Here is a 24,086-nt window from a genome sequence, read left to right as displayed (position 1 = left end):
ATAGGAAGGATATCAGTAAGGTTGAAAGAGTGCAGGGAAGATTTACTAGGATGTTGCCGGGTCTTCAGGAGTTGAATTACAGGGAAAGATTGAACAGGTTAGGACTTTATTCCTTGGAGTGTAGAAGAATGAGGGGGGATTTGATAGAGGTTTACAAAATTATGAGGGACATAGACAGAGTAAATGCGAGTAGGCTCTTTCCACTTAGGTTATGAGATATAAATACGAGAGGTCGTGGCTTTAGGATGAAAGGGGAAAGGTTTAGGGGGAACATTAGGGGGAACTTCTTCACTCAGAGAGTGATGGGAGTGTGGAATGAGCTGCCATCTGACATGGTAAATGCGGGCTCACTCTTAAGTTTTAAGAATAAATTGGATAGGTACATGGATGGGAGAGGTCTGGAGGGTTATGGACTGGGTGCAGGTCAATGGGACTAGCAGAATAAAATTTCAGCACAGACTAGAAGGGCCAAATAGCCTGTTTTCTGTGCTGTAGTGTTCTATGGTTCTGTGGATCTAAGCTGATCTATCCTTTTGCAATATTCTATGTAATCCACAATGACACCAATTTTGCCAGTCTTAGTATTTCCTGTAAATGAACTCATGCAACCCATTATATTTTCATCCAAATCATATATATATATAGTGTGTATAAAACCATAGAATTCACAATACAGATCTCTGTAGAACATTAGCTATAGGCCTCAGTCCAGAATCATCCACAATTACATTCTGTCTTCTCTGGGCAAACCAATTTTGGATCCTGTGCCTACTAATTTTCTGGATGAGCCTACCATGTGGAATCTTGTTAAATATCTTACTAAAATCCATGTGTACAAAATTCACAGCTCTGCCTTCATCCATCACCTTTGTCACCTCCTTGGAAAATCTCAATCAGTTTAGTTAAATGTGACCTGCCCCAATGCTAAAAGTGTCGAATTAGACCATGTTTCTCCAAATGCTTGATGTTGCATTAGTCCTTCTCTAACTTCCTGTACCTTTAAGTCCAGAATATCTAACTCCAAATCTTCAACCCAGTTCCCAATCCATGGACTGTTCCAGTTTTTGTTCTTAACAAAAGTGACCTAAACTCTGGGTCCCAAAGAACTAACTGCAGAAGGTAGAGGATTGAGAGAAACAAAGGGTAAAGAGGAAGAGGAAGCGGAGGAGAAAGAGGTAAAAAAGAAAATAAAAAACAAGTGAATAAAAAGAATAGTTGATGGAGAGTGAGAGTGAAATTTTGACAATGGTGAAAAGGAGGGATTCATGGGCGATAATGGAGAGAGAGAGAGAGAGAGGAAAAAAAATAGAAAATAGAAATGAATGAGGGAAGTGTTAGAGGTGAAAGATCAGAGAAACTGGAGCAGAGATGAAATATCTTTCCAAGACTTGAAGAAGTAAAGAAGTTGTGACGCAATTTAATTAGACAGGAGTCACTGCCCAAAGAGCAGCAGCTCATCAGCTGTGGGTGGCCCATTCAAAGTTTGAATGATACTGACAGATGTGTTTTCAGTCCTCTTTTTTTGCATAAACAAACATTAGCCCTTGTCTAGTCCTCTCAATAAATAACTGATTTACACATGTAAAGATCATATACTGGTTGAGGAAGGCTGGAGGCAGTGTAGGTAGATAAACTCCCATTGCCTCCAACATGAGAAAATCTGCAGATGCTGGAAATCCGAAGCAACACACACAAAATTCTGGGGGCACTCAGCAGGTCAGGTAGCATCTATGGAAAAGAGTAAACAGTCGAAGTTTTGGGCAGAAACGCTTTATCAGGACTGGAAGGAAAGAGGAGAAGTCAGAGAAAGAAGGTGGGGGAGGGGAGGAAGAGTACAAGGTGGTAGGTGATAGGTGAAAGTGGGAGAGAGGGAGGGGGTGAAGCAAAGAGCTGAGAATTTGAATGGTGAAAGCAATAAAGGGTTGGAGAAAGAGGGATCTTCTAGGAGAGGCCAGAAGACACTGGGAGAAAGTGAAGGGAGAGGAACATGGGCAGGTAAGGAGATAAGGGGGGCAATTACCAGAAGTTTGAGAAATCAGTGTTCCTGCACCAGGTTGGAGTGTACCCAGATGGAAAATCATGTGTTGCTCCTCCAGCCTGAGTGTGGCAGCAAAGGAGACCTTGGACTGATGTTGGAAAGGAAATTGGAAGTAAAATTGAAATGGGTGGCCACTGGGAGATACTGCTTTTTCTGGCGGATGGAGCATAGGTGTGCAGTGAAGCAGTCTCCCAATCTATGTCAGGTCTCACCAATACACAGGAGGTCACATCAGGAGCACTGGGTACAGGAGGTCACATCAGGAGCACTGGGTACAGGAGGTCACATCAGGAGCACTGGGTACAGGAGTAACCCCAACAGACTCACAGGTGAAGTGTCGCCTCACCTGGAATGACTGTTTGGGGATCTGAATGGTAGTGAGGGAGGAGGTATAGGGGCAGCTGTAGCATTTGTTCCGCTTGCAAGGATAAGTGCCAGGAGAGAGATCAGTAGGAAGGGACAAGTGGACAAGGGAGTCATGTAGGGAGTGATCCTTGCAGAAAATGGGGAGAAAGGAGGGAAAAATGTACTTGATGGTGGGGTCCTGTTGAAGATGGTGTAAGTTATAGAGAATTATGTGCTGGATGCAAAAGCTAGAGGTGTGGTAGGTGAGGACAAGAGGAACCCTTTTCCTAGTGGATTGATCCAACTGATCCACACCCTTTTTTGTATCTGTATTTACTAAGGAAACTGGCATGGAGTCAATGGAAATAAGGCAAACAAGTAGTGATGTCATGGAACCTATACAGATTGACGAGGAGGAGGTGCTTGTTATCTTGAGGCAAATCAGAGTAGATAAATCCCCAGGACCTAATAGTGTATTCCCTTGGACCTTGAAGGAGACTAGTGTTGAAATTTCAGGGGCCCTGGCAGATATATTTAAAATGTCGGTATCTACAGCTCAAGTGCCAGAGGATTAGAGGATAGCTCATGTTGTTCCATTCTTTAAAAAAGGCTCTAAAAGTAATCTGGGAGCTGGTAAGTTTGACGTCAGTAGTAGGTAAATTATTGGAAGGAGTACTAAGAGATAGGATCTGCAAGTATTTAGATAGACAGGGACTTATTAGGGAGGGTCAACATGGCTTTGTGCGTGGTAGGTCATGCTTAACAAATCTATTAGAGTTTTTCAAGGAGGTTACAAGGAAAGTGGATGAAAGGAAGGTAGTGGATGTTGACTTGGACTTCAGTAAGGCCTTTGACAAGGTCCCGCATGGGAGGTTAATTAGGAAGATTCATTCACTAGGTATACATGGTGAGGTAGTAAATTGGATTAGACATTGGCTCAATGGGAGAAGCCAGAGAGTGGTAGTGGAGGATTGCTTCACTGAGTGGAGGCCTGTGACTAGTGGTGTGCCACAGGGATCAGTGCTGGATCCATTGTTATTTGTCATCTATATCAAATGGTTTGGCACAGCCAAGAAGGGCCAAAAGGCCTGTTTCTGTGCTTAAATGTTCTATGGTTCTAACTGAGAGAAGGGGATGGTATTTTTACAAGGCGCAGGGTGGGAAGAGGTATAGTCCAGGTAGCTGTGAGAGTCAGTGGGTTTATAAGAGATATCAGTAGATGGAGATCGAGAAAGGGGAGGGATGTGTTGAAAATGGACCAAGTAAATTTGAAGACAGGCAGAGTTGATGAAATCAATGAGCCGAGCATGGGTGCAGGAAGCAGAACCAATGTGGTTGTCAGTGTAGTGTAGGAAGAGTTGCTGAGTGGTACTGGTGTAGGCTTGGAACGTGGACTGTTCCATGTAGCCAACAAAAAGGTTGGCAAAGCTGGGACCCATGCGAGTTCCCATGGCTACACCTTTGGTTTGAAGGAAGTGGGAGGAGCTGAAGGAGATACTATTGAGGACCAGTTCCACCAGACAAAGGAGAGATGCATTATCTCTGTTGGAAGAGTCAGGAAAATATTGGTCACAAATTCACTCCAAGTCTATCCCCTCTCTTGGCCTCTTGATTTAATTTAGTGACCAACATTAAACTCTGTTTTCACTTTCAAATGGTGTTGAAGGAGACTTTGATGTTGAGACACATAGTTTAGTGCTTTAATTCAGTTGGATTAGTAGATTTATTTTCTATCAAAGCCATTTTTCTAAAGCTTTGCTGTTTTCCTTTTCCTTGGTTTGTACTTCCTGGATTGATGTCAGCTGTTGTCTTGATAATAAAGTTCTGCTGCCTCTGTTCAGTTACACAGGATTAAGTCTCTCTACGCTAATCCTCTGCAGTGAAACTATATATGTCGCAATGTAGTTTGAGCAAGATTAAAAGTTAACCAACAATTTTTTGTGAAGTGATTTATGTTTTTAAGTAATCTGTGTTATTGCCATTCCCTCCTCATCATCTTTCTGCAAACTGATCCAGACTCTTCATCCTCCATCTTCCATTGATGTTAAGATATTTTGAACTCATTAGCTCCATCATTAGGCTGCTTAATTTTTCTATTTTATAGCAACATTGGTCTTTGCAATACTGCTGAAATCCTTAGATTTCTCTTACCGCTTCTGGATTTGAATATTCTACCCAACTGTTGCCCAGCTTTTTTGTTGTGCCCTCTGTAGACGAACTTATTCTAATGGTTTTACCTCAATGCATTACTGATTGATATGCTAACTGTTCTGCTTAAGACTACAAGAAGTTGCACAGAGTTGTGGACACAGCCAGATTATTACATAACCAGCCTCCCCTATGTGGACTCTGTCTATACTTCCAGCTGCCTCAGGAAAACAGCCAACATAATGAAACCTTTCCTACCTTGCTCATTCTCTCTTCTCCACTCCTCAAGCAGAAGATTCAAAAGCTTGACAACATGCACCACCAGTTTCAAGGACAGCTTCTGTCCCCAGTTATAAGACTCTTGAATAGACTTCTTATTCAATAAACATCAACTCTTGATCTTTCCTTATACCTCATCTTGGCCTTTGCAATGTATTTGTCATTCTATACTACACTTTTGCTGTAATTGTAACACTAGCACTACATTCTGCATTCTTTCCTCTTGTAGTGCCTTGATTGTATGGATGCAATACAAAGTGAATGAATGTATCTCAGAAAATACGGCCATAATGTAGCAATTACCAATTACCACTTGTACCCAGGGCTTGTCATTCTGTGCATGTGAACTCTATTGATTTCTGAACTGCTATTATCATAACTATTATATTCCCATCCTAGTTGGAGGTCAGTCCACGGTATCCCTCTTCCCATCTTGTGGTCACTTCTAGCCCTATTACTTTCTGAGATCTCTGTGCTTTCCACTCCTGGGCTCTTGCTCATGTTGGTTTTAATCCGTCCACAATTAGCAGCATGACTTTAACTGGCAAAGATCTAAGTTCTTGAGTTCTCACCCAAATCTACTCTGTGATTTTCTCTTCTTCTTTAAGAAACTTCTTAAAACCTTGTTTTTGAGCAAGCCTTTAGTTACCTGTCCTAATAACTCATTACTAACAGATCCTGTATGGTAAAACTCCCATAAAGTTCTGGTAAAACACTTTCATAGATTAAGCTGATGTAAGAACACAAGTCTTTCTCTTTCCATTGTTGGATACCTGGAAGTGAATGATTCTGAGTGTTAGTGAACAGACTGAGTGAGACCATTCCCCTGGTGGTGATTGTCCAGATTTAACCTGAATATTTTCCTCATTCATCCTTTGTGAATGGATTTTGCTTTACTGGGATTTTTTTCTGTTGCTATTTCATTGGTTATTTGAGTAATCTTCAGGTTTGTGTATGGTCTGCGATGAGACTCGATGTTCAAAATGCTGGGCAAAACATTACACAAAGTGCACAAATAGTTCATATCTTGTAGGGTTGTATTGCTCTATGACTATGACATGAGTCTTTTCAGGTGATGGGCTCAAACTCAGGAGAGAATTCATTCCACCTCTGTCTGCTCTTTCTGGCTTGGACTATGATCATTGATCTGGATGTCCATCTGTGGTGTTACTGTCAGTTGAGTATGACAGGCTTACTTACTGCCAGCTAAGTGGATTCACACAGAATAAACAAAAATTGTGAACCATAGAATAATAAGTTAGTGGCAGCATGGACCAGTGATCAGCAAATACAGCAAAGGTCTGTACTAGTCTTGGTGTTTGGACTGGAAGCAGCTGGATAGTAGTGCTCCCAAGGGATCAGTATTATTTTAATATTTATCAATATCTTGAGAAATAGATCGGGTAGAATTTCAAACAAAACTGGAGGCAAGTACAGGTTGCAAGTGGTAAATTCATGCAAGTGGTAAATAGTAATTTGTTTATTATTGTAACATGTTCTGAGATATGTTTATGTGTAGAGTTTTGCTTGTGTCCAGACAGATCATTCTGTGAAAGGTGCATTAAGGTAGTATAGCAGGAAAAGAAAACCAGTATATAGAATGTTACAGCTGTCACTCTCTCATTGGGCTCGTATGCAAACTTGGCTTGTTAGCTCGCTCTGCTGACAGCATTGTGATTCAGTGTGAGAGGGCCACCTTCAGAAATAAGATACATCTTGGTTCCGTATGATTTGGGGTTCAACCAAACAAGAGCGTCGTGATGTTCTGATTACAGGAACCTCGATTTGAGCAAAACAGCCTACTGTCCGTCACAAATCTCTCTGCACCCCGTTCCCTCTAGAAACTTCTCCAGATCCCACCATCCTGATTAGCTGACACAACATTGCTAGCTTGAACAACAGGGCTTCTTTTCTTTTGTCAAAACCAAAACATTCTATCAGCTTAATTCACTGCTTTTGCAGAAAACTGCTAAGATGGAATACCTATAACATTGCAGTAGAAATCTTAACCAGGGCATTACACAGTCACAAGTGAAATGCAGTGCAGAAAGGCAAGTAAAGTACACAAGCCATGACAGGTAGTCTGAAACATCAAGAGTTCATCTTTTCCATAAAAGAGGTCCATACAAGAGTTTAATAGAGTGGGAATATTAAAATAGAGGGTGTGTTCAACAGTGCAACATTTTAGAAAAATTGACAAGTGACAGGTGAAATTTAATACAGAGGGCAGTAAAGAGGTGAATAGATGGAAGCCATTTCCATTAGTATGCTGCTGCTCATGAACCAAGGGATTTGAATTTAAAATGTGCAAAAGATATAATGGTGAAAAGCAATTCACACAAAGAATGGTGATTATTGGTATTTGTGGCCTGCAGGGGAATAGAAATAGTGCCTGTTGAAATTGCACAGCTATGGATTTTCCCTGGAAGTTATTCACTTTTGAGAGAAAGGGCTAGGACATGGCATAAATGGGGTGAATAGCCTGTGCCCTTAACATTTCTCTGTTTTCAGGATGATGTGATTCTGGTGTTGCTTGGTGAGTTGTATGTGAAAGGGTATGGCCTAGAGTCATAGAGTCATAGAGCAATACAGCACAGATACAAGCTCATGGGCCCAACAACTCTATGCTTATCATGGCGCCCACCCAGCTAGTCCCAATTTCCTGTGTTTGGCCTATCCCTCTAAGCCCATACCTGAAAGTACACATCCAAGTGTTTAAGTGATACTATTGAATCTGACTCAACCTTTTCTTCTGATACCTTGCTCCATACTCTACTATGCCCCTAGTTTTGGACTGCTCCACCCTAGGGTAAAGACTTTTTCCATCCAACGTCTATGCTCCTTATGACTTTATAAATTTCTGTTCTCCTACATTTCAAGGAATAAAGACCTGGCCTGGCTAAGTTCTTTCTACAGCACAGGCTCTCTTGTCCTGGCAAAATGCTTATAAATCTTTTCTGCATTCTTTCCAGTTTAACCACATCTTTCCTATAACGGTGACCAAAATTGTACTTAGTATTCCAAGTGTGGCCAAACCAACAACTTATATGACTGCAACATGAAGTCCCAACTCCTACAGTCATTGTCCTGACTGATGAAGACTAGAGTGCAGGGTTGCTGCTGGTGATGTGTGTGTGTGACTACCTGTGAAGATGATCCTGAGATTGTGAGACAGTCTACAGTGTTAGTGCTCTGTAGGAATGGGAAAGTTTATTGTGTAAGTCTGATTTTGTATGTGTGTTGTGTTGGGGCTGTGGATGGAGGCATGGTCTGTAGGTTGAGTGTATCAGTATGCTGTAGTCTCAATCTGCAGTGTGAGTGTGTCTGTGTATCAACCTGTGGTGTTAGTGAGTCTCAGTGTTACCTGTGGTGTGAGTGTGTCACAGTATGTTGATTAGTGGATGTCCCAGTATGACCTGAGGGGTGAATGTCACAGTATGTTGATCTGTGCCCAAGAACAGTAGTGTGAGCTGCCTTAATGACTATAGTCCAGTAGCACTCACATCTATGGTGATGAAATGCTTTGAGAGGTTGGTTATGGCTAGAATCAACTCTTGCCTCAGCAAGGACCTGGATTCACTACAATTTGCCAATTGCCACAATAGATCTTTGGCAGATGCAATCTCAATAGGTTTTCACATGGCCCTAGATCAACTGGACAATACAATCATCTATGTCAGGATGCTGTTTGTTGACTGTAGCTCAGTGTTTAACACCATCATTCCCACAGTCCTGTTCAATAAGCTACAGAACTTGGGCTTCTGTATTTCCCTCTGCAAGTCAATCCTTGACCTCTTAACTGGAAGATTACAATCTGTGTGGATTGATAATAATATCTTCTCCTTGTTGACAATCAACACTGGTGCACCCCCCGGGGTGTGTGCTTAGCCCACTGCTCTACTGTCTATATACCCATGTCTGTGTGGCTAGGTATAGCTCAAATGCCATCTATAAATTTGCTAATGATACAACCATTGTTGGTAGAATCTCAGATGGAGACTAGAGAGCATACAGGAACGAGATATGCCAACTAGTGGAGTGGTAACACAGCAACAACCTGGCACTCAACGTCAGTAAGATGCTGTTTGTGGACTTCAGGAAGGGTAAGATGATGGAACACGAAGCAATCCTCACAGAGGGACCAGCAGTGGGAGAGTGTATGCGATTTCATGTTCTTAGGTGTTAAGATTTCTAAAGATCTAACCTTGTCTTATGATATCAATGTAGCTATAAAGAAGGCAAGAAAGCAACTATATTTCATTAAGAGATGGAAGAATTTTGTTTGTCACCTAAAGCACTCAAACTTCTGCAGATGTACTGTGGAGAGCATGGTGGGTGGGGGGGGGGGGTGCTACTGCACAGGATCGAAAGAAGCTACAGTAATTTGTAAAATTAGTCAGCTCTAGCTTGATTTCTAGCCTCTGTAGTATCCAAGATGTCTTTAAGGACCAGTGCCTCAGAAAGGCAGTGTCCATTATTAAGGACCCTCATCACCTAGGGCATGTCTGTTCTCATTGTTACTGTCAGGAAGGAGTTACAGGAACCTCAAGGCACACACTCCGTGATTCAGGAGCAGCTTCTTCCCCTTTGTCATCCAATTCTTAAATGGACATGGAACCCATAAATGCTACCTCACTTTTTAAAATATTATTTCTGTGTACTATATTTAATTTAATTATTCAATATCCATATATATATATATATATATATATATATATATATAGTGTAATTGATTTACTTTTTTTCTATATTATTATGTATTACATGGTACTGCTGCTGCTAAGTTAACAATTTTCACAACATTTGGCAGTGATATTTAATCTAATGGGTGAGTATGTTCTAGAACGACCTGTGGGGTGAGTGTGTTCTCTTTTCCCCTGTATTGTTAACCTGCCCTCTGGGCATTCCTGACACAGATTTGGAGCAGGATTTTTCTTTCCCTGCTTTAGGTATAAGGGACGTGTTGAGCTGCCAGACAACCTAAAGTCCCTGTTTAGACCAGTTGCCATGATGGTGCCTGACGCCAAGCTCATTGCCGAAGTCACGTTGTTCTCTCAGGGCTTTAAGTCAGCCAGGTCCCTCTCTGGAAAGGTCATCAATCTTTACCAGCTCGCCTGCCAGCAGCTTTCTCAGCAGGTAAGGAGTCACATTCACCCAGCATCAGCTCTCTGATCTAGCCCTTTCAACACCAGATCCCTTTGAGGCCCTGACCAGTCAGTTACATGGCAATGAATACATACATTCAGAGCTATTGTTATACAGCTATCTCCTTGACTACAGGATGTTCTCCCAGTCCTGAGTGCCCAGATTCTGACATGGTTACATGGTCTCCTTTTATGGTTTACTGATGTTCATGTTGGTGGTTCCCTGGTCACTCTCTGCTGGAGTTACAGCAGCCCCAGATGTTAGTATCATCTTTGCCTTGATTCTGCAATTGTGATGGGCTCAGCTACAGAGACTGATAGAGGCTCCTGGGGTCTTGAACTAGAGTTATAGTGTGATGCAACATGGAAACTGGGCCCAACTCATCCACTCTGACCATCTAAGCTCAAAGTTAATTTATTGACGTATGCACAATGAGCTACATGCACAGGTGCAATGATAAAGCTAATTAGGGTTAGTGTTAGTGATTAGCTAGTCTCATTTGCCCGCATTTGGCCTATATTCCTCTAAACATTTCTTATCTATGTATGTATCTGTCCCTTAAACATTATAATTAAAGCCACTTAAACCACTTCCTTTGGTTCTGTATACCCACGACCTCTTGTGTAAAAAAAGTTGCCCTTATGTCCCTTGTAATATTTTTTGAGGACAAGGCAAGATTGTTTTACACAGAACTGTAATGTACTCCTGTACTGTAACCACTCAGAGATTCTATAATATCCTGCTGGGAATAATTGACTAAGATGTGGTATATAAGATACTAAGATGTGGAGATTCAGCTCAGACTGTCAAAATAAAGGAAGCCCGGCTTTATTTTTAACCTAGGAACTCATCAATCCCTCCTGTCTCTGCAGGACCATTATGACTTTGGAATGCGGTCTATAAAGTCTGTGTTATTGCTGGCAGGGAAGAGGAAGAGAGCATTGGAGGCTAGGTAAGTGTGAACCTAAGTAGAGGATGACTGCACTAAGTGACTACATCTCACTGGTTTGTCAGAGGGACCCCCATGATCAGCGTTGTAACTCTGAAGCAGAGCGCCAAGAAGGTAATCTTCTGAAGTCAAAAAAGACCTCTGCCTTCACTCCTTACATGTTGTTGTATCTGTCTAAAAGCTCATTAAACACCACTGTCATATCTACTTCCTCCAGGCAGCCCATTCCAAGCACCAACCCTCTCTGAAATAACTTGCTCCACTCATTACTTTTAAACTTCCCCCCTCTCACCTAAAATGTATATCCTCCAGTAGTTGACATTTCTAACCTAGGAAAAGATTCTGACAGTCTACACTTTCAATGCCTCTCATGTCTTTATATACTTATAACAGGTTTCCCATCAGTCTTTGATGCTCCAGAGAAAACAACATAAATTTGCACAGGTTTTCTTAAGAGTTCATCCCTCTAATTCAGGCAGCATCCTGGCAAATGTCCCATATACCCTTTCCAAAGCTTCCATATCTTTGATGTAATAGTGTGACCAGCATTGCACACAATGCATAGAACTGCATACAAATGATGCCGAGGGATGTTGGTGTTCTACTACATGCTTCATAAAAGGTTAGTATGCAAGTACAGCCCAATAATCAGGAAAGCTAATGCTGTTTATTGCAAGGAAAATTGAATGCAAAAGTAAGGAAATTACCCCTCAGTTGCATGGTGCACATTTAGAGTACTCTTATACATATTAGTCTCCTTACCTAAGGAAGATGGAAACAAGTTTACTCAACTGGACACCTAGAATGGACAAGGTGTCTGATGAGGAAAGGCTAACTTTAATCCAGTGGTATTCAGAAGAAGGAATACCATAAGAGGTCCTAACAGGGTGAATGTGGAGAGAGTTTTCTCTTTTGGAAGAATCTAGGAGTATGTGTCAGTGCTTAAAATAATGAGTTGCCCATTTGAGACAGAGTTGAGGTGAATTTTCTACTTTCAGAGGACTGTGTGTCTTTGAAAATCTCTTCCTGTAAGGCTGTGGATTATGTTTAAAACAGGGATAGATAGTTTTTTAACTATTTCTATCCTCCTGACATCATCAGCATAGCTTATTAACCTACCTATCTACATGTCAGTGGCAAAATATAGCAACCATACTTCCAGTCCATAAGCACTACCTAAACATTCCTTTTGTTTGCAGTATTTTTTTATTTTTATAATTTATTGTAATTTTGTGTCTTTGCTCTGTACTGTGGCTGCAGAACAACAGAATTCTCATCATCTAAGTCAATGATAATAAATCTGATTCTGATTCTGCTTTCAAGTTATTTCTATAATATAAGATATTGAGGGCAATGGAATGATTCATTGTAGCCTGCCATTTGCAATAACTTGCCAACCAGAAAAAAAAACAATTTATAACTAGTCTTTGCTTCCTGTTAGCCAATCTTTATTCTCACCAATATGTTATCTCCTACACCATAGACTATTTTCTGCAATAACCTTTGATGTTGTGTCTCATCAAATTCCTTTATGAAATATAAGTACAGTTCATCCACCAGTACCTCTTTATATGCAGCACATGCTACCTTCAAAAAACCCCAGTAAGTTGGTCACACATGTTTTCCCTTTCATAAGACTGCTTTAATACTTGATTACCTTTAATTTTAAAATTGCCTTGATTCAGTGACTAGCTTTGAGCTCTCACATTCCTATCCTGTTTTTCTCACACTGTCTCCATCCTTTTTGAATCAAAGAATTATATCAATCTAATACAACTTCCCAACTATAGTAAATTTGATTAAATTAAATTACTGTATAGTTGACTCTTTTATTAAAAGGGATTTTGTGTTCCTAGAAAACTGTACGTATTAGGTATGTGAAGACATGTCATTTTTTGTAAAAGAAGGCAAGTTGAAAAAATACGAAGTTTATTTATTTACTTTTTTCATGTAAATCTCATAGAAGTGAAGTTCTATACTCTAGCTCAATCAATATTTGGCATTGATTTCTGATTTCTGTTAGGACAAATTCCTATTACTGAACTGCCTTAATGCTGTGGTCACCCATACAGTGTCATGCTGTCCTATGGTGCGGAAGTAGGCCCTTCAGCCCACCAAGTGCAACACTAACAATTGAGTACCCATCTATACTATTCTCATTTCCAGCAGCTATCCCATGTCCTTCTCTGCCTTGGTGGAATCAAGTACTTGTCAAGATACCACTTAAGCGTCATGAGAGCATCTTCTGTCATTACCCCATAGGCAGTACTGTCCAGATTCCAACCACCCTGGGTGAAAAATTCTTACACAGATGTTAGAGCACAATGAACAATTTTGGTCACCAACATTTAGGAAAGATGCTATTAAATAAGAAAAACTGTAGAAAAGATTTACCACGATGTGGCCTGACTTGTGAACCTGAGTTACAAGGAGGGGTTGTGGAAATTAAAATTTTATTCCCTGGGACAAAGGAGATTGAGGGACGACCTGATAGACCATATAAGACATGAGGTGCATGGACAGGGTGAAAGCACATAGTCCTTGTGTGCTAAAAATGGGAAGGTATAGATTTAAGATTAGAGATGAGAAATTTAAGAGATATCGGGGCACCTTCTTCACATAAAGGGTGATGCATATTTGGAATGAGTTACCAGAGTTTGTGGTTGGTGACTGCACATTAGCAACATTTTACAGCCATCTAGATAAGTACATGGATAGGAGAGGTTTAGAGGGCTAAGGACTAAACATGGGCTGATAAGACTAGCTCTCTGGACAACACAATTGGGATGAACAAAATGGGCCAACGGCCTACTTCCATGCTGTATTACACTGAGTCTATGAAATCCCCTCTAAACATCTCAGCCCTCACCTTAAACCTATACCTTCTTCTAAAGGAAAATACCAAGGTAACTAGGAGGGAGGCAGCAAACCAGGGTCAGTCTGGGTTAAATAGGAGGTAACTGGGATGGGGAAACAACTATCCATGCCAGTCTGATAATGCAGGGTAATACAATTTCTCCTGGAATGCAGATACATGAACATGTCCACAGTTTTTCCCAAGTGGTAGTCACAGTGTATCCTAGATAAAAGGCACATGGGCAAGTCAGCCTAGGGAATCTCCCAGGTGACAGTCACACATGCTAAACCCGTTGAGTTCCTCCAACAGATTGTTTGCTGCTTCAGATTCCAGCATCAGCAGTCTCTTGCGTCTCTAATAAATTGTAAGAAATAAAGGAGTCATGGTAGCTCTGTGGGGTTGGGGGTGAGGGCTTTGATGGGAGAAATCGTCAGTGTTTCAGATTGAAACCCTTCATGAGGACTAAGATGAGAGAGGGGTGATGGCCAGTATGTCTTCTTGCTGATAGTCAAACTGGCAGGTCAGCTTTCAGTATCACCTAGGATAACAATCACTAAGAAAGGTCATGGTAACTTAAACCAAAATGCAAGAAATCTAGATGCTCAAAATCTGAAAGTGATAATTCTGAGCCACTGAGTATTTTCAGCATTTTCTGATTCTATTTCAGTCTGCAATGTGTGCTGAGTGACAGTGCCATGGAAAGGCACAGCAAAAGGAAGTGTGAAAGAACATGTTCTCCCTGTGGGAGAACATTAAATAAGCTGGAGACTTATTTTTGCCTGATCATTTCTAAAACCTTGAGTACATTTCTCCCAAGATGTTATGCTGTGACTGAATTGTGTTAGGAGGGGGTAGGATTCGCCTCAATTCTACAGTGCTTGAGTGGAGAATTGATCTACAGTTCTCAGAATGTTCAGTCAAAGCAAATATTCAGTGCATTTCAGCTTTTGTCAGTGAGGGTGGTAACCCAGACTGAGTTCAGTAAACCACCCAGGTACATACTTTCACTCAAGTACAGGCGCTAACCATCTTCTCAGTGAGAGCTCCATGTTTAGCTGTATAGCTGTTACCCCTTGCCTGTGCACTTTTTACTGAATTTTTACATCAGGCATGTCTTTCAGGCTCACTACATGTGCTAATTAGTTTGATATCTTGACACACCTGCAATGGCAGGCAAATTGGATCCTTTAGGTGACATGGTACCATATGGTAGATTGGTCTAGAAGATGCAATCCCATGATCCGAGGTGAATTAGACAGTTGTACACAAAATTGGCTTTGTGGAAGGAGTCAGAGGTGGTAATGAAGTAATGTTTTTCATATTGGAGACCTGTGACCCGTGGAGTGTGGCAGGGATCAGTGCCAGATCCCCTGTTGTTTGTCATCTATAGTAATGATTTGGATGAGAGTGGAATTGGTATTATTAGTAAGTTTGTGGATGACCAAAATTGGAGTTGTAGTGGACAGTGAAGTAAGCTGTCTAAGATTTCAGTAGGATCCAGATCAAATGAGAAAGTGGGTTGAGGAATGGCAGATGGAGTTTAACTCATTTGAATGCGAAGTGTCAAATTCTGGGAAGTTAAGGGCAGGACTTACACACTAAATAATAGGACCCAAGAATGTGTTGTAGAACAGAGACCTAGTGGTACAAGTACATAATTCTTTGAAAATGGTGACAGATAAACAAAGTGGTGAAGAAAGTATATGGTACACTTGTTTTCATTGTGCAGGACACTGAGTACAAGAGTTGAGCCATCATGTTAGAGATGTATGGGATGTTGGTGAGACTGTCACTGAATTATTGTCTGCATTTCTGATTGCCATACTGTGGAAGGATGTGATTAAGCTAAAAATGGTGCAGAAACGATTCACAAGAATGTTGCCAAGACTGGACAGCTTTCGATATGAGGCAGGAATCACAGTCTGGGATTGTGTTCTCTGGTGTAAAGGAGGCCGAGTGGTGACTTTTACAGCAGTTATAACATGAGGGGCATAGATAAGACGGATAATCAAAGTCTTTTTCCCAACATAGGGGAGTCTAAGACTAGAGGGTGAAGGTTTAATGTGAGGGGGGGAAAGATTTAAAGGGGCCCTAAGATTCGAGTTTTTTACGCAAAGGATGGTGGATACATGGAATAAGCTGCTAGGGAAAGCGGTACAATTGTATTATTTAAAAGACATTTGGACAGGTACGTACGTAAGTTGGAATGGCATTGGAGGGATATGGACCAAATGTGAGCAAATGGGGTGATCTTAGGTGAGCATCTTCCCCTTTATGGATGAGTTAGGGCTGAAGGACCTGTTCCTATGCTATAAACTTCTGTGACATGGAGAAAGAGTCAGGAGGAAGGGAAAGGGTGACTGTCTTACAGGTAAGTACTCAGTATTCTGTTTTTCAGTATTCTAGGGGAGTGTTTAGTTTTTGTGGACAGGGAAATGGGAAGTTGAGAATGTCAAAAAGGGTGGGGGAGAGCAGAGTAAGGAATGGAAGGTAGAATATTCTTACCATTTGGGTAATATGCTTCCTTTTAAATCTTTTAAAAAATTAGTATTACCCAGGAGATAGTGTAGGCCAACCTGCTCATAGTCTGACCTGCCAGTATAACTGTTGCCCAGGAGACACCATGATCTGATCTGCCAATGTGACCCTAACCCAAAAGATAATCTAGATTGATCTGTTTATGTGCCTATTACCCGGGTTTTAGTGTAGTCCAGTCAACTATTGGAACAGTTACCTAGCAATAGAAGCTGTTTGCAGAATTGAAAAGGTTAATGTAATAGCAAAATGATTATAAATGCAAGTGTTCATGTCAGCTCTGTGAATTTCATTTCATTATCACTTTCTGAGTTGTAATTACAGCAGGCAGAAAGCTGCAGTCTCTAATTTAGGGACACAAGAGAGACTGCAGATGCTAGGATTTTGGAGCAATACTACAGACATTGGAGAAACTCAGCATGTCATGCAGTATCTATGGAGGGAAATGAACAGTTGATGTTTCAGGCCAAGACTTCATTTTCCTCCACAGATGTTGCCTAACCTGCTGACTTCCTCCAGTATGTTGCCCATAATCTAGCATTTCCTCTGATAATTTAATATGTTGTTTTCTCTTTAGAGATGCGAAGAAGTCACTGAACCACACTGATGAATCACACATTCTCATCAATGCACTAAAGGATGCAAATGTGACCAAATTCCTGGCTGAAGATGTACCTTTGTTTGGAAGCATTCTGACTGACCTATTCCCAGGACTGACTCCACCCAAAGATGAAACCCTTCTTTTGCAGGTGACATTGTGAGATTAACCCACTGAGCTCTGGTATTCAGCTGCCTGTTGGATCTAGGCTGGTTTCAGCCGTAGAGTTACAGAATCATACAGCATAGGAATGGGTCCCTCAGTCCAACGGACCAGACCATCAAAGATGCCCAGTCCAAGCTAGTCCCATTTGCCAATGTATGGCCCATAACCATCTAAACCTGAAAAGTTTTTTTAAGTTGTTATTGTAGCTCTCTCAACCACTTCCTTTGGCAACTTATCTAAATTCACACCACCCTTTGTGTAAAAAGGTTTCCCCTCAATTTCCTGTTAAATCTCTCACCTCTCACCTTAAATTCTTGACTCCCCAACCCTGTGTAAAAGACTGTGTGAATTCACCGTATCTATGCCCTTCATTATTTTATTTACTCCTTTATAAGATCACCTCTTATTGCTTCAGGGAATAAAGTCCTATCCTGTCCAACCTCAAAATACTCCTGGCCTGTGCAGCCCCAACTTCCTTAAAACTTCCTTTATTCTTCCTCCTTTTTTAAATTGCAGGTTTCCCCTTCATCTTCCAGTATTTCCCAGGGTGGTAATGAAACAAATCTCAAGATTGTATAGTGTATACATACTTTGATAATAAATGTACTATTGTGGCGACCCATTTCCTGGCACATCCGAACCGGCTCACAATTAGATAGCCTACGGGGGTTTGCTAGCACAGAGCTTTGGAGCCTCTGCACCACGGGGGGGCAGGTTGAGGGAGGCTTAAAAGTGAGGCTGAGGATTTCGAATAAAGTTTTTCCTTCGACTGCAGTTACCGACTCCGTGTCGTAATTTTAGCGCTGCATGTAGCACACCGCTACAATTGGTGACCCCGACGGTCCAAACAATTTTTGGACCAGAAATGACCAACACCGCCTCTGTTCATGCGGTTTCATTGAAACTGCCGGGTTTCTGGACACAGCGACTGAACCTATGGTTCCAGCAAGCCGAAGCCCAATTCCACGTTCGCCAGATCACCTCAGAAGACACCCGCTACTACTACGTGGTGAGCTCCCTCGACCAGGACACAGCGGCCCAGGTCGTGGAGTTCATACAGTCGCCCCCGGCAGACGGCAAGTACACGGAATTCAAAGCCCTGCTCCTCAGGACTTTCGGACTCTCACAATGCGAGCGGGCTGCCCGTTTACTGCACCTGGATGGCTTGGCGACAGACCTCCTTCGGCTTTAATGAATGAGATGTTGTCTCTGGCCGACGGACACGCACTCTGCCTCATGTTTGAGCAAGCATTCCTGGAGCAGCTATCCGAGGACATACGCCTGCTGCTGTCCGATGCGGATTTCAGTGACCCCCCGAAGGTGGCAGCCCGGGCGGACTTGCTGTGGAACGCCAAAAAGGTGAGCGGGGCATCCATCGCACAGATCTCCCAGCCACGCTCCCAGCAGCAAACCAGTCCAGGCCTGGCCACAGAGCCCACCAACACCCGGCCCAAGGAACACTGGTGCTTCTACCACCAGCGGTGGGGCGCAGAAGCCCGCCGTTGTCGCCCGCCCTGCAAGTTCCCGGGAAACGCCAGAGCCAGCCGCCGCTGATGGCTACGGCGGCTGGCCATCGGGATAGCCTCCTGTATGTGTGGGATAGAAGGTCGGAGCGCCGGTTTTTGGTCGATACTGGTGCCGAGATCAGCGTTTTACCTCCGACGAGTTACGACACCCGCAGCAGGGCACCAGGTCCCTGAGGGCCGTGAACGTCAGCACAGTAAGGACCTTTGGCACCCGTCAGGTGCAGCTACAGTTCAGCTCCAGCCAGTTCACGTGGGACTTCACACTGGCCGCCGTAGCCCAACCGCTTCTGGGTGCGGATTTTTTGTGGGCTCACAGCCTACTGGTCGACCTGCCCAGGAATAGACTGGTCCACGCCGAGACCTTTCAGACGTTCTCCCTGGGTGCAGCCCAGTTGCCAGCCCCTACCCTCGGCTCCATCATGCTGTCCGACAACGACTTCACCAGGGTCCTGGCGGATTTCCCATCGGTTCTGGCACCACAGTTCACAGCGGCCATGCCCCGACACGGCGTACAGCACCACATCCCGACCCAGGGACCACCCCTCCACGCCCTCGCTCGGCGGCTTCCCCCGGATAAGCTCCGACTGGCGAAGGAGGAGTTCCAGAGGATGGAGGAATTGGGGATCATCCGGCGGTCCGACGGCCCATGAGCCTCCCCCCTGCACATGGTGCCCAAAGCGACGGGTGGCTGGAGACCGTGCGGCGACTACCGCAGGCTGAACGAGGCTACCACACCGGACCGCTACCCTGTGCCGCATATTCAGGACTTTGCAGCAAACCTGCACGGCGCACGGATCTTCTCCAAGGTAGACCTCGTCCGAGGGTACCATCAAATCCCGATGCATCCTGATGACGTCCCCAAAACGGCTCTCATCACCCCGTTTGGCCTTTTCGAGTTCCTCCGCATGCCGTTCGGCCTGAAGAATGCCGCACAGATGTTCCAGCGGTTAATGGACGCGGTGGGACGGGACCTGGACTTCGCGTTCATCTATTTGGACGACATCCTCATAGCCAGTAGCAGTCGTCAGGAGCATCTGTCCCACCTCTGTCAACTCTGTGCGCAACTGAGTGAGTACGGTCTTACAATCAACCCCACCAAATGCCAGTTCGGACTCGATACCATTGACTTCCTGGGCCACAGGATTTCTAAAGACGGGGCAACCCCTCTGCCCGCTAAGGTAGATGCGGTCCGCCACTTCCCCCGACCCACCACGATCAAAGGCCTTCAGGGATTCATAGGTATGGTCAATTTCTACCACCGCTTCCTCCCTTCAGCTGCCCGGATCATGCGCCCCCTGTTCGCCCTGATGTCGGGTCCGAACAAGGACATTACCTGGGACGAGGAGTCCGCCGCCGCTTTCGTTCAAACGAAGGAAGCTTTGGCGAACGCCGCAATGCTAGTACATCCCAGAATGGACGCCCCTACCGCCCTCACAGTGGATGCATCTAACACGGCAGTCGGTGGGGTGCTGGAGCAACTCATCGCAGGTCGCTGGCAACCCCTGGCGTTTTTCAGCAAACACCTGTGGCCACCCGAGCTCAAGTACAGTGCTTTTGACCGGGAACTGTTGGCACTCTACCTGGCAGTCTGGCATTTCAGGTACTTCCTAGAAGGTCGGCCCTTCACCGCGTTCACGGACCACAAACCGCTTACCTTTGCGTTTACAAAAGCGTCCGACCCCTGGTCGTCCCGCCAGCAACGCCACCTGTCCTACATCTCTGAATGCACGATGGATGTCCGGCACGTCTCGGGTAAGGACAATGTCATGGCAGATGCGCTCTCTCGCCCTACCGTTCATGCCCTTTCCCAAGGGGTAGACTTTGAGGCACTGGCAGAGGCACAGCAGGCAGATGAGGAGATTCCGAGTTACAGAACCGCAGTCTCCGGTTTGCAGCTCCAGGACCTCCCCGTAGGCCCAGGTGAGAGGACCCTACTCTGTGACGTCGCCGCCGGCCAGCCCCGTCCCGTCGTCCCGACAGCCTGGCAGCACCGTGTTTTCTACTCCATTCATAACTTGGCGCATCCCTCCATCCGGACAACTGTCCGGATGGTTTCCAGCCGGTTCATTTGGCACGGACTCCGCAAACAGGTCAGTGAATTGGCCAAAACGTGCATGCACTGCCAGACGGCCAAGGTGCAGCGGCACACCAAAGCCCCACCACAGCAGTTCCATCCCACCCACCGGCGTTTCGACCACATTCATGTGGATATCGTTGGCCCCCTGCCAGTGTCGCGCAGAGCGCGGCACCTCCTGACTATCATGGACCGGTTCACAAGATGGCCAGAGGCGGTCCCGCTCACTGACACCACCTCCGAATCTTGCGCCCGAGCCCTGATCACCACCTGGATATCTCGCTTTGGTGTACCAGCCCACATTACCTCCGACAGAGGCGCCCAGTTCACCTCCAGCCTGTGGTCAGCTATGGCCAGCCTTTTGGGGACTCAGCTGCACCACACAACTGCCTACCACCCACAGTCGAACGGGCTAGTGGAGCGTTTCCACCGTCACCTGAAGTCGGCCCTCATGGCCCGCCTGCGAGGAGCCAACTGGGCGGACGAGCTTCCCTGGGTCCTACTCGGCATCCGCACAGCACCCAAAGACGACCTGCACGCCTCGTCGGCCGAGTTGGTATATGGCGTCCCTGGTCGTCCCCGGGGATTTCCTACCAGCCCCACGGGGGCAAGAGGAAGATCCCGCAGCAGTCCTGGGCAGACTACGCGAGAAGCTCAGTAACCTGGCCCCCATACCCACTTCACAGCACGGGCGGAACCCGACCTGCGTACCCAAAGACCTGCAGAACTGTAAGTTTGTGTTTGTACGAAGGGGCGGGCATCGGCCACTGCTGCAGCAGCCATACGAGGGGCCGTTTATGGTGCTCCGGAACAACGGGTCCACGTTCGTGCTGGACGTTGGGGGGAAAGAGGAGGTTTTCACAGTGGACCGCCTCAAACCGGCCCATGTGGACCTGGCGCAACCGGCCGAGTTTCTGGCACCTCGGCGCCCAGGCCGACCTCCCAAGCAGGTTCCGGCCCAGACTGTGGACATTGGTGGGTGTATCGCCGGTTCTGGTGGGGGGTTATGTGGCGACCCATTTCCTGGCACATCCGAACTGGCTCACAATTAGATAGCCTACGGGGGTTTGCTAGCACAGAGCTTTGGAGCCTCTGCGCCACGGGGGGCAGGTTGAGGGAGGCTTAAAAGTGAGGCTGAGGATTTCGAATAAAGTTTTTCCTTCGACTGCAGTTACCGACTCTGTGTCGTAATTTTAGCGCTGCATGTAGCACACCGCTACACTATGAGCTTTGAACTTTGATTATGTCAAGGATAACTTGAACCCACCTTAGTTTGTTGGGTTCTGAAGTAGTTGAAGAAGGTGTCTAACAGGGCAAGATAGGGTAGTGAACTCATTCTTGTACTGGACTGCTCATGTGCTCCCAAAAAAGAGACACAATGTTCTAGACATCCTCAGCACCATCTATCCTGAATACCCTTTTTCCACTTTGGCTAGGGATTCCCATGTTAGTAAGGAGAAAATAGAATTGTTTTATTATTGTTGCATGTACTGAGATACAGTGAAAAATTCATTTTGTATGCCATGAAAACTTAAGTACATTGAGATAGTATAAGGGAAAAATAATAATAGAATGCGTAATACAGTGTTACAATGACAGAGAAAGAGCAGTGCAGACAATCAGGTGCAAGGTCATGACAAGGCAGATTGTGAGATCAAAGGCATAAGAGGTACACTCAGTATAACTCTGAGAGTAAAGCTGTCCTGGAGCTTTGTGGTCCAGGCTCACCATCATGGTGTTTTCAAGCTCTTGTATCTTCTGCCTGATGAGAGGGGACAGAAGTGAGAAAGTCTAAGGGTGGGAGGAGTCCATGATTATGTTGGCTCTTTCCTGTGTGTGAAGCATGCAGATTGGATGTCTGCAATGGTGCATCTAAAAAACTTGGTGAGGGTCAATGGGGATATAACAAATTTCCTTAGCCTTTTGACGAAGTAGAGGCACAGATGTGCTTTCTTGGTCGTAGCATCTACAGTATATGGTTCGACCAGGGCAACTGATTGGGGTTGCACATTTTCCAGGAATGTTTATCTGGTAATCTTTTGCCATGATGGAGTTCAGAATGCCTATGCCAGGGGTCTAACATTAGACCTGTGAACAAAGTAGTCTGTCCATTAGAACCAACTACAGTTGGAGACTTTTTGCTGTTTTGCTTATCCAGCCAGCAAATTTGGACATATTGCAGAGACAGCATTGTTAGAAACCCTCTGTTAACCCTGAGGTACTAGCTATAACAGACAGAAGTGTGCAGGATACAAATGTTAACATTGCATCTTATAACCTATAGACTAAGTTCTCAGTCCCAACACACAGTGCTCACACCTTTTGAGTTTGTCAGCATTCATTTTCTGTAATAACCATTCACATGCTGTCCACATACAAACTTCCCCACACCCTAGTGACTGTGTAAACAGTTGCTACTGTATCTATACTTTTAATAGACCTTTAACATGCTTAAATTCCTATTTATTAACATTAAACCTAGGAAAGAATATCACAGAAACGGGCCCTTTATCAAATATTGCCTGTCCCAACCATGATGCTAATTTAAAGTACATTATTTGTCTGCACATGATCTATATCTCCTTATTTCTGCATGTTTATGTGCCTGTCAAATTATCCCTTTATGTCGCTATTGTACCTGCTTCCACCACCATGCTTTGCACCCTCCACTCACTGTAAAAACAATTTCCCATGAAACCCTCTTTAAACATCTCCCCTCTCACTTTCAAGCCATGCCCTCTACTATTGGACATTACCATCCTGGGAAAAAGACTCTGGCTGTCCACACTATCTATGCCTCTCATAGTTTTATGAATTTCTATCAGGTCTTCCATCAGCATATCCCCTTGAGTAGAAAATCCTATCAAAAGTAATGAATATGGCCAGTCCACCACGGGTAAAGCCCTCCCCTCCACTGAGCGCACCAATTGCAGGAAAGCAGCATTCATCATCAGAGACCCCATCACCCAGGTCATGCTCTTTTCTCTCTGCTGCCATCAAGAAGGAAGTTTAGGGGTCTCAAGACTCATATGACCAGGTTCAGGAACAGTTATTACCCCAGAACCAGTGGGGATAAGTTCATTCAACTTCACTTGTCCATCACTGAAATGTTCCCACCACCTATGGACTCATTTTTAAGGACTCTTCATCTCATGTTCTTGATATTTATTGCGTATTTATTATTGTTACTTTATCTCTCTTTTGTATTTGTACAGTTTGTTATCTTTTGGACATGGTTTGTTTGCCACCCTGATGGGTGCAGTCTTTCATTAATTCTATTTGGTTCATAGAAACATAGAAAATAGGTGCAGGAGTAAGATTTATGGAGTATGCCCGCAAGAAAACAAATGTCAGGGTTGTATATGGTGACACATACGTACTTTGATAATAAATTTGCATTGAACTTTGAACTTTGGAGCATGCTAAG

General features: G+C 44.2%; 1 protein-coding gene across 1 annotated transcript in view; it reads left to right on the top strand.

Annotated features, from left to right (window-relative positions):
- Positions 1 to 24,086, top strand: part of LOC132401346 (dynein axonemal heavy chain 6-like) — a 545,526-nt gene that overhangs the window by 235,374 nt on the left and 286,066 nt on the right. Inside the window, exons 35-37 of the mRNA XM_059983475.1 lie at positions 9,760 to 9,946; positions 10,828 to 10,907; positions 16,874 to 17,045. Coding sequence (XP_059839458.1) covers positions 9,760 to 9,946; positions 10,828 to 10,907; positions 16,874 to 17,045 — 439 coding nt within the window. The remainder of the gene's footprint in view (positions 1 to 9,759; positions 9,947 to 10,827; positions 10,908 to 16,873; positions 17,046 to 24,086) is intronic.

Source organism: Hypanus sabinus, chromosome 10 (assembly GCF_030144855.1).
Source record: "Hypanus sabinus isolate sHypSab1 chromosome 10, sHypSab1.hap1, whole genome shotgun sequence".
In the NCBI taxonomy this organism is placed as follows: Eukaryota; Metazoa; Chordata; class Chondrichthyes; order Myliobatiformes; family Dasyatidae; genus Hypanus; species Hypanus sabinus.
Note: the sequence above shows the minus strand (reverse complement) of the source record. Positions and strands in the feature narration are given on the sequence as shown.